The sequence below is a fragment of the Ctenocephalides felis genome, unplaced genomic scaffold (genome assembly GCF_003426905.1).
Source record: "Ctenocephalides felis isolate EL2017-DRISC unplaced genomic scaffold, ASM342690v1 CF-g0.4_SCAFFOLD_01170, whole genome shotgun sequence".
Classification (NCBI taxonomy): Eukaryota; Metazoa; Arthropoda; class Insecta; order Siphonaptera; family Pulicidae; genus Ctenocephalides; species Ctenocephalides felis.
Genome location: NW_020537324.1, coordinates 38,090,380 through 38,109,214, shown reverse-complemented (window position 1 = coordinate 38,109,214; position 18,835 = coordinate 38,090,380). Strand labels below are relative to the sequence as shown.

Sequence of the window (18,835 nt, the reverse complement as noted above, 5' to 3'; positions counted from 1 at the left end):
TGCGCATGCCAATACTTGATTGTCATTTGTCAGCTCATTGTTTGGTTCAGAGGCGTACCAAAGACATTTGTGAGACATAGTGATTTCTTTACTTATAGACATTTGAATTACATTTGTTTTTTTGTAATTTGGGTAAAATGGCAGCCAAATACCAGAAGAGGTACACATCCGGCATTGCATGCTCTTTGAGTTTCGCAAGGGAAATAACGCAACAGTTGCTACCAAAAACATTTGCGATGTTTATCCAAAGCACTGGACATTCATAAATGCCAAAGGTGGTTTTCCAAGTCCAAATCGGGTAATTTTGATCTTTCCGACTCGTATCGATCAGGAAGACCATCAGCGTTAGACAACGACGTGTTAAGGGCGGAAGTGGAAGCAAATCCGTGTCAGACGATCAAAGAATTGTCAAACAGTCTCAACCAACCTTGATCGACCATCCAAGAACATTTGAAGCAGATTGAGAAAGTAAGCAGAGCAGGTGTTTAGGTCCCGCATAATCTGTCCGAACAGAATAAGGCTAACCGATCAATCACATGCAACTTATTGCTTCAACGACACAACACAGAAGCGTTTTGACTCATCCACCATATTCGCCCGATGTTGCACCATCGGATTTCCACTTATTCCGAGGGCTGCAACACTTTTTAAGTGGCAAAACATTTGCAAATTTGGATGATATCCAAAATGCCATCTCTAGATATTTTGCCGAAAAACCAATTAATTTTTATCGATCAGGGATTGAGAATTTACTCACTGGATGGCAAAAGGTTATTGACAATGATGGGGAATACATCATTGATTAAAAATAAAGACTCGTTAAAAATGTATGTGTTTGTAGTTTAGCGTAAGAAAACGACATTACTTTCCGGTCCCCCTAATATATATATATATATATATATATATATATATATATATATATATACATATATACATATATACATGTATATATTCTTGAAATGTTAATTGGCTGTAAATTAAAATTTCAAGAATATGTCTCAACATCGAACAAAAAAATCTAAATCATATATAGATGTATATATATAATTATATTCCGTATTATATATATTCAGTATAACGTTTCGTCTTAGGAAGGTTGATCATAATATTAGGTCATCATAATAATTAAACATAATATTAATTAACATATTATGTTTACTGCAGTGTGAAATGGCAATGGAAAATGAAAAACACTATTGTTCACTGGATCGTGTTGGAGTTCAACTCAGCTCAAGAACCTGCCCTAATTCCACTCTATACATATATGTGTAACGTTCTTCGATACACATTTGCAAAAGTAAGATATATTTACTAATATGTTAGCCACAATTCTTAACAGGTGATAACATCATTTAACCCTAAAATTTGACAGTTGGACAGTAAATTTAATGGGAATATATGTATATATATATATATATATATATATATATATATATCTATATATATTTATACATGACAGCTATTGATATAAAAAATGTTACTTCTGCTGTATCATTATGTGTGAATATAATTACAAATATTAATAAATACGTTAAATTGAATAAATACCTGCAATTAAAAATCAGGTGTCTAAGTCTATATAATTATATAATATTATCAAATCATCTATCCATTGGCATATGGTGCAACAAAATTGTCTTTGCTTACAACTGCATTTCACATCATTTTATAACAGTTTGCAATTGCAAACGATGCACATGCACTGCGCAATAATGCGATCGTATTGCCAGAGTTGACAATTTATAAATTGAAGTTTTGGGTCTGTTCGCAGTGGCAGTTTGTGACGATCCACAACTCTTCCAAACTCATTCTGATTTGTTACACTGCGCATGCGCCGTCTCATGACTGTTTCCAACGATTTGACAGGACGGTTTACATCGAACGCGACCTAACCTTCACAAACCGTTTAGTATAATTCGTTTTGTTTTTATGTTTATTTGGGCAGTTGAATATTGATCTAATACTACTAGTTTTAGTTAAATTATATTATTTATTATTTATATTTTTTTTAGCTTTATTGTTTAATATAATAATAGATTAAAAATATAATAAATAAGTTTTTCGATGTTTATTTTCATCAAATATATAAAACAGTTATTCAATTATTTATTTTTAATCGTTAAACTCCTGTAAATTTGATGAATTTATTAATCTCATACTTTATTTGAGGTTAGAAAAGTCAAGAATTAATGTTTTCAAAGAATCGGCATCCATGTTCTCTGACAGTCACAAACGCATCAAACCGAGCTGACCGAACGCGTAGATAAAAATCCACAACAGTTTGGGATTCAGTTTGGACACATCGAACGGTCAAATTAATGCGATTAAAGCGCCATCACCCAACCTGGCGTTTGTGACTTTCCCTAGCTCTCTGAACGCAAATACCGCGAGAGAGAAACGTCTATATTAGTATATTGTCTAGGGTCAAAACGATCTGCGCATGCGTCTGACGGTTGCGGACTGTCGGTGACTGTACTCCGAACAAACCCTTTATTTCAGGATACGAAACATAGATAAAAGAAGTGTATAGGAAACTTTATACTATTGACTCATGTGAATAGATAAAAGAGGGTGGGTACTCTTCTTTTATCTATGGGTGGGTATATTATGGGGGTGATGGGGGTGATTCATAGACCTTATATAATACATATAAGGACTATGGGGTGATTATTTATCTATAAAACTTATGTCAAACTCATAGATAAGTAAACATATACATACTCTTCTTTTATCTATGGAGATAAGATACATGAACTTCCCGATATGTGTAAATAATCGATTTAATCAATAAAAAATAAATTAATTTTTGAATCATTAAAAGTATTCCGAGTGGATTTATTATGCATAATTGAAAACGAACGAACTATTGCACGTTAACATAATAATTTTTATAATTGAACCAGTTTTCGTAGAACTTTAATGGTTTAATATGTTTATTAAGACCATGTACTCTATCGTTATACGAAATAAATCATCTAATTTTAATTTTAACAAACGTCAAAAAATATATACTCATTTTCTCAAACTTTGAAGAATTTTTAAAATTAAACTAATTGTCGTAAGGCAATTTCAGTAAGTTCTATAAGACCATTAACTCTTCTTTTATCTATGGACCGTGATATATATCGCCAAAAAAGTTCCATAAAAATCGGCTTGAATTTTTTTTTCAACAGTTGCAATTACAAGAAAACGGCTCAGTAGATTTTCACCTAAAACTAATCAGTATCGTTCCCAACTAATATCTTTCAAACAGTTTTTGATTTTTTAAAATCGATTCGGTAGTAAGAGCTTCAATGTGGACAAAAAGTTTAACACTTTTTTCCAAATTACAAAGAAACGCCTCGGCCGATCGTCGCACAAAACTGACAAACGATGAGGACATCCAGATACATCAAATGGCTTTTACATTTCTGAAATCGGTTCAGCCGTTTTTTAGCAAACGTCGAAGAAAATTTTAATTTTGACAAATGCCAAAAAAGCGATACTAATTTTTGCAAACTTTGACGAATTTTTAAGTTAAACGAGTTCTCGTGGGGCCGTAATATTTTAGTATGATCTATAAGACTATGGTATTCACCGTCAAAAAAAAACAGTAAAATCGTCGCAAAAAATTTGTTTAACACTTTAATACAAGAAAACGGCCCGGCCGATCTCTTCGAACTCTATTTGAATTTTCAAAATCGATTCAGAATTGCGGGCTAAAACGTAAACTAAATTTTTTTCACTTTTCTACTATTTATAAAAAACGGCTTGGCAGATTGTCGCACGAAACTGACAAACAAAATAGTCCTCATTGTGATACACCGAATGGCTTTTAAATTTTTTAAATCGGTCCAGCCGAGAAAACGTCGATTTACGGCAAAAAATCTGTTCACACACACACACACACATACTTTTCACAAATTTGGTTTCATTCGGTTCAGAATGGCTTGAAACGTCGAGAAAACATAAAACTAGCAAATCGGATTTTTTTATGAAAACACAAACTTCTTCTTCGAGAAGTTAATAAACATAATACTCACAATCCATAGATAAATAAGAACAATCTGTGCCTGCTTGTAATTTTACTTTTAATAAGAGGATCGCAACAATCTCTTCTTTTATCTATGGATCACAAATTATGTGCGAAGGCATGGAAGGGGAAGTCAAATCGACCGAAGCGTTCGTAGTAGCTACTTTGAGCATTAAATTAATGTGGCTATTATAACCGAAATTTTAATCAACAACACATAAAATATTTGTTTATTTCAAATTTAAATAAGATAATTAAAAATGAGCAACCAAAGCTGTTGTATAGTAGGTTGTAGAAATACTAGCAGAAAAAGTGACTGCAAATTCTATACATTTTCTACAGCTAAGTGGAAAGAAAATCAACGGGAAAAGTGGATCCATGTGGATCGCTGCGGTTAGAAAAATAAAGTAAGTATCATAACCATATTATTATATTGTCTAGGATCATAACCTTCTTATTATAAAAATTCAATTCAGAGTACTATGAATAGTTGTATAATTGTTATGTTTAGCAAAAAGAAAAATTATAAGTCAATAAATTGTTATATTATCAAAATTTAATTCTTACTAGAAAAAAATGTTTTGCAAACAATGTAATTAATACAAGGCTAAAATAATAAAAATTATATATTTATATATTGTATATTGATTATGTATAACTATTCTATTATCTATATATTAATTATATTTTATTTAATAATAATTGTAATTTTGTGATTAAAAGAAAAATAAAAGTTATCAAATAGCGCTAAAATGTTTATTTTGCAAACAGTTTAATTAATACAATGCTGAAATAATGCAAAATATATATTTGTAGTGTTGATGGATCACCGCCGTGGGTTCCCAAGCCCTATGATCGCATTTGCAGTAAACATTTCATTAGAGGATAAAAATCGGACAATCGGACGAGGTATTGAGTCCTATTTACTTCACAACAATATTTCCTTCAATTTATAAGCCTCGAAAAGTTAATGTAGTTTTTTTTCTTGCAATTTTATTTGATGGATAATGGAAGACATGATGTCTTTATAATAATGTCTATTGTAAATCTTTAGTGTGACCAAAAATAATAAAAAATGAGCAAATTAATTTATTATTTACTTATTATATTAATAAAATATTTTTATCATTATTATATTGTTTTTATTAAGAACTATTCCGAGATTATGACATAAGCTTTGAGGCACTTTTTAAACAAATGTTTACTGCATTTCTTTATTTAATTTTATGTACATTATATATTTATTATATCATGGGTACCTATACATAGTTTCCTATACACTTATTTTATCTATGTTTCGTATCCTGTGGGTTTGTTCGGAGTACAGTCACCGACAGTCCGCAACCGTCGGACGCATGCGCAGATCGTTTTGACCGTTCGATGTGTCCAAACTGAATCCCAAACTGTTGTGGATTTTTATCTACGCGTTCGGTCAGCTCGGTTTGATGCGTTTGTGACTGTCAGAGAACATGGATGCCGATTCTTTGAAAACATTAATTCATGACTTTTCTAACTATAATAATTATAATTATAATTATATATAATTTTCTAAAATAAAGTATGAGATTAATAAATTCATCAAATTTACAGGAGTTTAACGATTAAAAATAAATAATTGAATAACTGTTTTATATATTTGATGAAAATAAACATCGAAAAACTTATTTATTATATTTTTAATCTGTTATTATATTAAACAATACAGCTAAAAAAAATATAAATAATAAATAATATAATTTAATTAAAACTAGTAGTATTAGATCAATATTCAACTGCGCAAACAAACATAAAAACAAAACGAATTATACTAGACGGTTTGTGAAGGTTAGGTCGCGTTCGATGTAAACCGTCCTGTCAAATCGTTGGAAACAGTCATGAGACGGCGCATGCGCAGTGTAACAAATCAGAATGAGTTTGGAAGAGTTGTGGATCGTCACAAACTGCCACTGCGAACAGACCCTATATATACATTTCTCATAGAATAGATAAAAGAAGAGCATAAGAAGAGATTATAAACGCTTCTTATATCTATGCTCACTATGGAGTTCGAACTAGTTCTTGTCTGTTCTCTATCTATGTTCTTGTCCTTACCACCACACGCTTATTCCACTCTGGGTACTCTGCTATTTCTGGGTCTATGGTGTGTCATATTATGAGTCGCCGCCTTCTCGGCCTTCAGACATATTATTTTTTGTTTACAAACAATTATTTGTTTCTGTTATTCTTTAAAAACTATGATTTTCGACATGAATATATTAATGAATAGCATCAGATAGTTATAACTAGGCATTTTTATTTTATTATAAAATTATTTATTTAGCAATAATGTTTAGGTAATATTGCCATAGCAATTCTTTCAAAGTTCAGTTTTTTGAATTAAAATTGAATAATGCTACTTTCAAGTTAATATATATGTTCTTTTTGTAGGTCATGCATTTCCAGTATTATTTTATATGTATTTCTAACAGACCTAATTTTGGTATCAAGCATAACACAGAATGTTTTAGAATTTGAAAACAGTGAAAAAATTTTGGAAGCAATAAATGATTCAATTAATTATAGAATCCAAAATTTGAAAGGAAAAGACGAAAAACCATGGTTTTCAAGTCGTGACACTGCTCTGTCTTACTGTGTCAGACCTGGAAAATGTGAAAAACTGGAATATAACATGTGTTTTAATGCCAAAATACCATATTCTTATACAAGTTTAGATTTAACATATTCTGTTAGTCAACAACAATCGTGGGACCAATTGCAGCAATATCAAACATTGATTCATATACCAAAATGTTGGGCTGTTATCCAGCCTTTCCTATGTGCAACTTATTTTCCCAAATGTGAAAACATTAGCAATACAGAAATTGTTTATATTCCTTCTCTGGAAATGTGCAAAATAATAATGGAGCCTTGTAGGCTCGTGTACAACACAACCTTTTTTCCTGACTTTTTAAAGTGCAACCCATCATTATATTCTTCCTCCTGTAAGAATGATGTAAGGGATATGAAATTCAACATCACAGGCCAATGTTTACCACCACTAGTTAAAACTGATTCAATTAAACATTTTTATGATGGTAATATAATATACTATTATTATTGTGTTGTAAATCATAATCTATTTGTTTCCAATTACTTTTAGGTATTGATGGATGTGGGCTTCAATGTAATGATGCTTTATACACAGTGAATGAGCATCAACAGATTCATAAATTAATAGCTTGGGGTGCCACAATTTGCTTGCTTTGCAATATGTTTACCATTTTAACATTTTTAATTGATTGGCAAAATGCTAATAAATATCCAGCACTCGTAATCTTTTATATAAATTGTTGGTTCTTGATTTCATGTTTAGGGTAGGTTTACGATTGAAATACTTTTAATTTACATTCAGATTAACAAATATACAATTTCAGGTTTATTGCACAATTTATACCTGGAGCTCGTGAAGATATTGTTTGCCGTAAAGATGGCACTTTAAGACAATCAGAACCTAGTGCAGGGGAGAATCTGTCTTGTGTCGTTGTATTTGTAGTGGTATATTATAGTCTGATTGCTGCAATGGTCTGGTTTGTCATATTTACTTATGTATGGCATATAAGTTTTCAGGCGATAGGTATGTATTGTCAAAGAATGGTCAAAAAATAAAAAGTCTCTTTGGGTAGCTAATACAAAAAATTGGGAAAAAATATTTAGATTATAGGGGAAGTATGGTCAAAATGACATGGTGTTTTGTTTTTTTAATGTTAATAATTTATTTAGGGATAATATAATCAGTCTCAATGATTTTTAGTCATCTTTGGTTTATTGGCTTCCAGTTACATAGTCTTTCAATTAAATAGGAACTACAATAACATTTATTCAGAAAAAATGCAACCTATTATATAACCCACTTGGTTCATATAGTTAGGACAATAATTACATATTAAAATGCTAATTTTCAAGAAGATAGTTCATAAATAAATTGTTTGGTTTATTTAGGATATCAAGACATGAAGCTTGAGCCCAAAGGGAACAAAGCTTACATTGTAACCAACTTTTGCCTGATTCAGAGCGGCATAGAGTTTTTTGCGTTAAATGCTTATTTTAAATATCTATTTTATTACCAGTGGATTCTTTGTTCTGTTTTACGAAGTAGTTGGAGTAAAAGTTAAAATCCAATCACCATCCACAGGTTTCAATTTTATTTTTTGTTGGTCTTGAATAAACTGCCATTTAGAGACAACGCTTAACGTTTTTCTTTATTATTATTATTATCATTTATTCAGTTTTGTAATACTCTGGTATACTTCATGATATAAAATTTAACAATTGTTTTAATCAATTTTTCAACTGTTGTACTTACTGTTTGATAATTATTTATGTTTGTTTGAAATATAAATCAAGCATTTTCTGATTATATTGTTATAGTTTTCTTGTTTATTAAATTATTTTTACTTGGTCACGTATCTCTATATTTTTTCAAATTGTTTATACTAACATGATATAGAAATTATTTTTTCGAATAACTCCCGTTTGAATTTTCTAATTACTTTATCAATAAATTCTATAAATATATATATATATATATATATATATATATATTGAATGGTAAAGTCTTGGAATTGTGTATATTTTGTAGAGTTTCGAACAAGAATCCAAAAATAATACAAAATAAAAAACAAGAAAAGTTTTTTAAAAAACAATTTCTTTATTTAATTATTTGTTTATTGTCACGTTTCGGAAAGGTACGTTCCATCTTCAGGACATCTGTCAAGAAACATGATCTTGATGAGATTTAAGCAAACAATATGTTTAAGAATAGAAAATAGATTTTTCTTAAATAATAAATTAATTGTAACAAGTAATAATGTACAGAAATATGATAATATGATCAAAAAGAAAATGATAAAAATAAATGAGTGGATTATCAGAACAGGATATTAAAAATGATAGAAATTTTTTGAAAGTTATGGAAATTTTTTTTAAGAAAGGCTTAATGATAAAATTGAATTAATTACCTGTATGTTTGTATCCAAATTACCTGTATATTTGTAACCAAACCTACAGGTAATTAATTCAATTTTATCATTAAGCCTTTCTTAAAAAAATTTTCCATAACTTTCAAAAAATTTCTATCATTTTTAATATCCTGTTCTGATAATCCACTCATTTATTTTTATCATTTTCTTTTTGATCATATTATCATATTTCTGTACATTATTACTTGTTACAATTAATTTATTATTTAAGAAAAATCTATTTTCTATTCTTAAACATATTGTTTGCTTAAATCTCATCAAGATCATGTTTCTTGACAGATGTCCTGAAGATGGAACGTACCTAGTTCTGAAACGTTGACAATAAACAAATAATTAAATAAAGAAATTGTTTTTTAAAAAACTTTTCTTGTTTTTTATTTTGTATTATTTTTGGATTCTTGTTCGAAACTCTACAAAATATATATATATATATATATATATATATATATATATATATTTAATGTGTATTTGTTTATATAAGTCAATAACAACTATATATTTTTAAACAGGTAAAATTCAAGAGCGCATTGATAAAAAAGGAGCATATTTCCACTTAATAGCTTGTTCATTACCACTTGTTCTGACAATAACTACAATGGCTTTAAGTGAAATTGATGGTAATAGCATTGTAGGAATTTGTTTTCTTGGTTACAAAAATCACTCTATTCGCGCTGGATTGCTGCTAGGACCTATATGTGGAGTAATAATTGTTGGAGGATATTTTCTCAGTCGAGGGTTTTTAACATTGATAACCTTAAAGATCACAAGTAAAGATATTATATCTGCCCGAGCAAGCAAAAAAATTCGAGAGACTATTGCCAGAATGGGACTATGTTGTTTACTAATGGTGGTCTTGATTATTGGAACATTCTCTTGCCATATCAATGAATTTCAAAGTACACAAGCCTGGGCAAGTGATCTGAAGAATTATATTATGTATGTAATTTACATTACACATTTTTATGTATCACGACTAATCATTTCCTGATCAAATTCTAACTTACCCATTAGCTATGTACTAATACACCCTATAATAGTACATAGCTAATAATGTACAAAAATTAAGAAAGTAGTTTTGAAATGAAACAATAATGTTTTGAAAAAATAATGTTCACTGTAACTGAACTATTAAAATTATAGAATATTTCTTATATAATTATAATGCAATTTAATTATCATTTTCAGTTGTCTCATCATGTATAAATATGACACTTCAAATTCTGCTGAATCATGCCGCTTAACCAGTAGACCCAGTGTAGCATTATTACAACTACATTTATTATGCTGGTTTGCAACAGGAATTATAATGTCATCTTGGGTTTGGACTAAATCATCAGCTGAGGCTTGGAAAAGATATATTAGAAAGTATGTAATTCATAATTTTATTTATATAATATATGTAATAATGATTGATTACAGCATATTGATATATTATACATTTAAACTGGTTTTGAATTGAACAGATTGTAAATTAACTTTTTAATAACGTTTTATTAACATCTGTTCATTATTTTCATTATTTACTTAAATTTTTTATTTGTGACAGTGTGCAGAAGATGTTTTCTTTCATTTAATAAGTTACCACCCTATAAACTTTTCTTGGGTTAAAGTATAGAAATTGCAAAAAATCTGATTGAAATGATTGAAACTAAGTGTAAGTGTCATTTTGCTTAATGGCAAGTTGCATGAACTTTGCGATATTTTGTACATATTTTCCAAATATGTTATTATTGACAAATGGTTTAAATTAGGCTTGCAACGAATAGTATATTCGGCAAAATGCCGAATACCGAATATTCGGCATGCTTCAAAGACCGAATACCAAATTTTTGGCAGGTTTTTGGCGCCTATGCTCATTTGAAATAATGTAATTACTATCAGTAATTGTTATATTACTAACGCGCTACATGTTTATTCAAGTTTTATGCCTAGACTTGCAATCACTATTTGGATACTCTTTATTATTTGGAATGTTTAGCACCAATTATATTATTTGGTCGAATACCAAATATTTGAATACCATATGTGATAGTGAAATAAATGGTAATATCATGAAAAAGCGATTATATACATATATGTAAATGTATTTCCAATTATTTCTTTCATAAACTGTTAATATTTTCTTTTATAAACTCAATATTATTTCTTATATATTACAAAATTATATATAACAAAATGAATAAAAAATGATCAAAAATATAGTTTGTATATTTTGCGATAGAAAAACAATTATAATTCTTTGTTTGAAAATGCTTAGATTGATTATAATGATTCATATTAAATAATTTAAACATGTAACGATAAAGTATCTTGTGAATATTCAGAAAAAAGTTCTTCACGTGTTCATTGATAATGTCAAAAGTCGATAAAGTTTAAATTATTATATATACAATAACGAAATCATTTCTTTATATCATATTATATAAACAAAACACTTTCAAAGACAGATCCACCGCGAGTTCTTTATGGCATAAAAGATAGAACACTAACAATGCTGTCGCTGAGCGGCGGCGGCGGCGCCTTTGATTTTAACTATTCGGTTAAAAAATATAATAATCGCCGAATATTAATAATGGTGCCGAATACCGAATAGTTACCGAATATTCTGTACAAGACTAGTAAGCCTAGAACACGCGACTAACACATACACGGAGTATTTTCTGAAAGCGCGGCCGATTAATCCAGACTTCAATTAATTAAGTTATTTCGAATAATTTTTAAATCATTAAAATCTGTCCAGCCTCGAAAATGAACATATTCACATATCTTTTATGTTTCAAACGTTTTTGAACATTTTGACACGTCTTAGGAGAAATTTTGCCTTAAGGCAAGTTGCATGAACTTCTAAATGTGTAATAATTGACAATCAATCGGAATTGAGATTTAGCATACCATAATTATAATTATTGCGGGTTATTTGCAGAAAATTTGATTGTGAAATCGAAGAACCATTGAAACTTCAAAAGCATAAAGTTATAGCTCAAGCATTTGCAAAGAGAAAGGAATTTCATGATGCTGGCAGGCTTTCAATAACCTTTCATAATACACATACTGATCCCTTGGGTTTAAATTTTGAATTAAATTCTGTTGCAAGCCATGACTTTAGCTCTACATGGGCTAATAATTTACCAAGATTTGTAAATCGACGATGCGCCTTAACATGTCCAAATACTGGATCTGCATCATCTAGTCATTGTGGAAATCACAGAAGAAATTCCTTAGATTCTGAAATAAGCTTTAGCGTGCGTCATGTTTCTGTTGAATCTCGAAGAAATTCACTTGATAGTCAGGTATTAATTCAGTTTTAAGCATTGTTTAATTACTTAAGATTTAAAAATAACTGATTTTACATTTATTCATGGTAAAATATTAACAGATATCATTCAAAATTGCGGAAATGAAGACGAAAGTTGCAAGTCGAAGATGCTCCAAAGGAAAACGCATAAGAAAACGTGATTTTTTCAGTAAGAGGAGTAACAGAAACAGTTCAGTTGTCATGCGTCGAGAAAGTTCAACTAGTTTAGAAACTCAAATTGGTGCACAAATTATTAAAGTTTTAAATGCTGATCATAATTCAAGACCAAGCCTTAAGAGACGAACTGGAAATGCTGGATTAGATTCAGATAATATAAATAGTTTATTGTGTGATGGCAAATTAGTTTTGCCTTTTCTGCACAATCAGGGATTAACAACAAGTGATGATGAATGCCATTCAGTTGCTTCATTAACTATTAAAGACAGTCGTTTGGATGTTGTTTTAAGGCGGAAATCTCACATTTCGAGTGATGATAATTTAAATCAAGTCAGCATCAATATTGAAGAATACCACAGTAGTGATGATAAATGTTCTAAAAATTATGAAAAAAGTGATCCTGCCAATGAAAAATGTATAATGAGTAGTTCTCATAAAGATCGAAAAGAGAAAGAAGGAAAAATTACTAAAAGTACTTCAAAGTATATTAGAAATAAAAAATTAATAAACCTTAGAAAGAACAGAAAGAGTTTGAATGATAAGGTTTCACGTTCTAATAAACCAATAGAGAGTGAAAGTGGTGCTGATCATGATCTATGTGAATCTAGAGCACCTAAGTCTATAAAAAAATCAAGTTCTATTTCATCATCAGATTCGTACTGTTCAGAACTTTCGCCATTAGCTGTTCAGAGTTCTTTTTCTGGTATATCTGTGGGTAAAACAAACTCTAGAAACAGTAAGTTAAGTTGTGATGTAGGTATTCAAGCAAATGCTCATGAAATTGCCACACAAACTATGTCTTCCTATGAAAGAAACAATGGATCACATACAGAAATAATATATAAGTCAGTTGAAGATTTACATGGATCTCTAGAGATAATTAGTAAAGATGAAGCTTCAAAATACTCTCATACAAAGAAGTCAAATAATAGAAAAAATAGTGTTAATGTTGAAAGTGAATCAGAATGTACTCATTTATTGTTACCATCGACAAAACCTGTTATAGTGCAAAAAAAGAAGCATGATACCATTTCAAATATTGGACAAAGTGAAACTGACAAATTAAAACTTTTGTTATTGCCTGCTAAATAAATATGTATTTTCCATGACTGGTAATTGAAATAGGTGAATGTAGATACATCTATTGATAAAAAGTATATATATATATATATATATATATATATTTATATATATTGAATATTTTTATATTTGATACTCATTACATATATTATTTATAATTAATAATTCATTACATATCATGTCAAAACAATTTATAGAACTGAAAAAACTGTAAATACACATTATTTTTATACTGAATATTAACAAAGTTTAATTCATAAATAAAATGTATTTTAAACATAAATATAAAGTATTAATTTATATAATGAAAAACTACAAATTGCTGGAAGCTATTTATCATAAAACTTCATAAACTTTTAAGATATCATTTTTATATTTATATATACATATATGTATATTTGAAGTATTTTTATAAATCCCAATCGTTGAATTAAAAGAAGATACTTCAAACATGTATTAACGTCAACAAAACTATTAATATATATGTATATATATTATGGTTTTTCACATGGTAAAAGATATATTATTAAAAACAAAAAAGCTTTTTGTTTATAATTCAAGTCCCAGTTTGACCTTTTAGTAGATAAAACAGGCAAAATTTGATACAAATAGCATTTGCCAAATGGAAGAAGATTTATTTCAACATTTTTAGATTATGTTAATCTTAAATTTAGAAGTGCAGCGTTAAAGCAAATAATAAATTGTTAAGAGAAATTACTATTTCTCCCGACAAGCTTGATTGAATGCATTTTCTTTTGGTGGGTGTGAGAATTGCAAATTGATTTTGTATAAGTATATGCTTGGATTTTTAAGCATATTGCAGAGAGTAATTATTGAGTTGTTAAACTCAAGTGCTGAACTATTCTTTTGTTCAATATTAATTGTAAGTTAATTCAAATAACATTATTAACATACAACAATTTAAACAATTGAAAAGGAACGTTTAAACACAAAATGGAAAAGATTTATTTATATAAATAACAAACCATATTTCAATACACAATATTATAGTACATCACAGAGTGATAGCAGGCACAATCTATATTTATGTTCTATTTACATTTAAGTAATAATAATGCACTTGTATCAAAAGGCTACAGTATATCAATTAAACACTTACTACTTATGTTTAGTGCTTTTCAATGCTCTTAATTCTTTTCTCCATATGAAGTTATTTATTTTCTCTCCTAATATGTATAAAGATACTGAAAATGCAAAGCTAACTGCAAAAAATATGATTCTTTGTGGTAAATTCAAAACTGTTAAAACTGGATATACCCAAACACCCGAATAATATTTTATAATATGTAGCCAAATTAAATAAGTCAACATGAATATGAGTGAACCAGTTAAACCTGATTTTCGAGAAGGATATTCTCTAAATGTCAAATACATTTCTAATAAAATGAAAATCATTATATTTGTGTGCATTACATGATTCAACCAGCTTGGGAAAAAAGCATCAAAGCTTTTGGGAAACACGAGCTCCCTGTCAATAGCCATAAGTGTCCAAAATGTAATTCCAACATTCATTGCAACAGGAAATGCAAATGCTGCCATCATGTAGTCTTTCAGACCTCGCAAAAAGGATTTATGCCTTACACGAGTTTCATTTGATCCAGCAAAGTCATTTAACACACAAACAGTGAAATACAAGGCTTGCAGAACCTGAAACAAAAAAACGAATCAAACACAATTCAATAGATTATATAAATGACAATACTAACGGCATCAATAAATGTCAGATATTTGAATTTTCCACCAAACGGATTACCCATGACATGAACGCTTTGCGGGACGTGAACAAAATTCCAATCATAGTAACAAGCAAACCAATATTGTGTTGCCGCAATAAAATGGATTAACGTGCGCATTGCACCATAAACACTTTGGCCCCACGTACCAGCACCAATACAAACTGTCATTTTAAAGACAAGACTCAAATATTTTTAACTTGCTAATGTTAACCAATAAACAATTTTATTGTACAATGAAAATGAGATCGTCGGGACGTTAAAACGCAAGCCCAATATACAAAAAATTAACAAATTATACGCATTTAATGCTTTAATCAACGATTCTCACTCATTTTATTTGCCACATCTATTTTGTACGCATAGCATTTGACCAGGCATTGACCCGAAACAAAACATTTTGAAGTTGAATACAAAACGAATTTGACGTTACCAACATAGACCCTTCTATAATCTTTGCATAGACCAGTGTCTACAATAGACTATATTTGACTCTTATGATTATTTGTGTTTATTTATCTATGGCTTCGACTTACTGTTCCATAGATAAGAAAAGAGCATAGATAAGGGAATAACCATAGATAAGTAAACATAATGTAAAAAACACATGCATAAATAAACATAAAGACAAAACATATCCCCCTAAACCCTATATTTTTTTATTTTAATAATTTTTACTGCTGTCCCGAAACGGACAAGTCAAATATTTGACATAAAACTGAAGGTGTTGGCAAAATACAAATCAAGGTGTTATCTATTGTTGATTAATGCAAAAGAAATTTATTAATAATCCATTATTATATCTTTTAGAATGTAATATATAAGAAACTATTGAATTTGATCGACTTGAAAAATCATAGATTAGCGCATTACTTTAATTATAGACGTTGTTTTGTTAAGCAGGGGATATTCATTTGAAGAAAAATTAAATCGCTAACTTATAAGCCAAGCCCTAGCAAAACATGTTATGTAGCTACCACGTAATAAACAAAACCAAAGTCCAACGTTCAAGTATATTAAAGTTTCCAACTAAAAGTATTGAACGTTTTACTAACGTAACCATGGTTATTTATCTATTGTCTAGGATTTATCTATGTAACCATAGATAAACAAGTATGTATGTAAGTTATGTTTACTTATCTATGTATGTAACCATCAACATGGTAACGACTTTTTTCTGCGCTACTTTATTTTAACTTTTGTGGTTTACTGGGCTGGTTACAGTTGAAGCCATGGTGCTGCTTGATATTATTATATTGTTGTTCGGACGTATTTTTATTTTATTATATTGGCTATGAAGGTGACGATCATCATGACATTTAGCTTTTATACGGGATGGTTGCTACCCCTGGTAAAGGAAGTAGCGGAGTTCTTGATGGGATTAATAGTTCACTTCTAAAAGCCAAGCCCGCAAAACAACATGTGTAATAAATAATTAATAAATATTTCTTTCATTATAATTTAGTGACAAATTAGTATTTGTAATAAGAACTGAAACAAATTCATACAAGTACAAAACAAATCAGTGTTTAATACAGTTCATAGCTACAAGAATTAAATTATAACGTCACTACCTGAGTTATCGAAAGAGAGTTTTAATAAATTTTATAACCACGTGGCGGAAATACAATTGTCTACGCAACCAGAGATTATTATATTGTCTATGATGCAGCCTGAGATTTTCCACCATGTTACCAGCATGGTTAATTTTTTTTTGTCACTATAATGATATAAAATGGACTAATTAGTACTTTAAGTGTATCGCATTTTTTGGCGAAAACAACCCAAACATCAAAATCTTTCAAGATATACTTAATTCAAAGTTTACAAACATAATCAACATTATTTCCATCATTTCATCTTTAATTGGCATGCTCTGTAAAAAGTAGCCGATGTATAAATTAATTCAGGCCTAAATAAATAATTAATATAAGTAAATGCATGGTTTAAAAGTGTACTATAAACCATTTATATTGTTTAAGTTTTTCCAGATATCTGCTGCTGCTATTAAATATGATTTCAATTTTCTAAAAAAAAAACTTCTGTTTTAATTTTTTTATTTAAATTTTCATATATTTTATTTTACAATTCAGGAAAGTAATAGATAGTAACTTATAGAACTATTCCTTTTCAAGAACTATAAACTTATAGAATTTTACTTAATCATAAGGAATAGAAAACGATTGAAAACCGCCCCCATCTCTTTCCCTTACAGTAACATAAACATTTAGCGTGATTCTCTTTATTTATATCATAATTATATCTCCTTTATCATAACTTATATCTCCTTTTCAACTTCACCTAAATTAAAATAAAAAATGACCACAATAATGTCAACAAAAATCATTTAAATTTTTCAAGTATCGCGTTTTGCATCTACTATCCAGTTTTTTGTTTTGTGAGATAAGATTATGGCACAAAGGTACACAAGCGTTTCCATTATGTAACTGAATACTAACTGACTATAGTCATGAATTAGAAACTTAAAAAAATTAAATATAGCTTGCATTTATGATATAAAATTATTAAATACTTACAAGACACCATTGAGTTAGGAATATACTGCGCCCTTTAAAAGGTGCTTGTTCCCACAACTTTATTTCTTTTGGGAATCGAACATAAAGTTGATCATAAATAATTCCAAAATAATAGTGTAACATAATCAGCACATGTAAAATTTTAACAACACAAGAATTCGCCATTTTGTTATTTGTAATAAAATATATTATTAAGTTATAATCAATTAATTGAATGTGTACTCGTGATTATTCAAACAAAATCTGATTAATTTCAACACACTGGAATGACTAGTAATTATTCATAACTGGTATACTGCACTTCACGTGAATCAAAGTTGTAACAACGACTCTTAAATGATATAATACTTATTGAGTAATTACATTCACTTTCTACCGATGTTCAAAAAAGCAACTTTCAACATTTTTTGAAATAATTACTATAGACCAAAACGGTCTTATCTGAATGAAAGCGTTATTAGAACTGAAATCAATACGAATCAGGACGTATAGTAGTCACAGTAAAAAGTGCAAAGGCTAACCATGACCTTGTGCGTCAATTCATCTAATCATATATAAAACGCTTGATAATGATGAAATAAAAAATTAAAAATAAATAGAAATATTGCCAGTAAATCAGATGGATAAATTGTTAAATTTAAGTTTACATATAAACATTAACACACACACTTATATATATTTATATATATACTAGCAAACCCGACGAACTCCGTTTCGCCACCAGATGGTTTCGTGAGAAAGATGAAGAAATTTTTTGTTTGTTTTAAATTTGAAAAGGAAAAATTTAATTTTATTATACAACAGTAATGAATTTATTTCGATTACAAAAATGAAGTATTTTTTAGTTGAACTTCTCTAAGTAAATGAAAGTGAATCCATAATTAATTCGCAAATTTTCAACTAATTTTCTTAGCTATAAACGAAACGAAATCGTTTTGTGCGTTCTGGAGTTATATCGTCAG

At 29.1% G+C, this 18,835-nt stretch overlaps 2 protein-coding genes across 3 annotated transcripts; one reads left to right on the top strand and one right to left on the bottom strand.

Annotated features, from left to right (window-relative positions):
• The first annotated feature begins 6,337 nt into the window (after positions 1-6,337).
• Positions 6,338-13,594, top strand: LOC113367201 (protein smoothened-like). The gene is made up of 8 exons (XM_026608829.1): positions 6,338-6,345; positions 6,440-7,086; positions 7,152-7,365; positions 7,426-7,625; positions 9,540-9,966; positions 10,216-10,395; positions 11,954-12,320; positions 12,407-13,594. Exons 1-8 carry the CDS (start codon positions 6,338-6,340, stop codon positions 13,592-13,594), a joined length of 3,231 nt encoding a protein of 1,076 aa, XP_026464614.1.
• Positions 13,595-14,616: 1,022 nt separating this feature from the next.
• LOC113365700 (androgen-induced gene 1 protein-like) lies at positions 14,617-18,034 on the bottom strand. 2 transcript variants are annotated; one of them, XM_026607223.1, is made up of 2 exons: positions 17,874-18,034; positions 14,617-15,250 (listed from the first exon to the last, which is right to left on the bottom strand). In XM_026607223.1, the coding sequence occupies exons 1-2, from the start codon at positions 17,994-17,996 to the stop codon at positions 14,702-14,704; spliced, it is 672 nt and encodes a 223-aa protein (XP_026463008.1). In that variant the 5' UTR covers positions 17,997-18,034; the 3' UTR covers positions 14,617-14,701. The 2 variants fall into 2 exon arrangements, with proteins under 2 accessions (XP_026463008.1, XP_026463007.1); XM_026607222.1 differs by lacking the exon at positions 17,874-18,034 and adding an exon at positions 15,310-15,722.
• Between the last annotated feature and the right edge of the window lie 801 nt (positions 18,035-18,835).

Bases quoted from the DNA above. Each gene is read 5' to 3' on its own strand.
- LOC113367201 (XM_026608829.1), top strand. The intron at 7,087-7,151 runs GTAATATAATAT...AATTACTTTTAG, and splicing joins AATTAAACATTTTTATGATG to GTATTGATGGATGTGGGCTT. The intron at 12,321-12,406 runs GTATTAATTCAG...AAATATTAACAG, and splicing joins GAAATTCACTTGATAGTCAG to ATATCATTCAAAATTGCGGA.
- LOC113365700 (XM_026607222.1), bottom strand. From the start codon at position 15,507: ATGACAGTTTGTATTGGTGCTGGTACGTGGGGCCAAAGTGTTTATGGT. The intron at 15,251-15,309 runs GTTAGTATTGTC...TTTTTGTTTCAG, and splicing joins ATCTGACATTTATTGATGCC to GTTCTGCAAGCCTTGTATTT.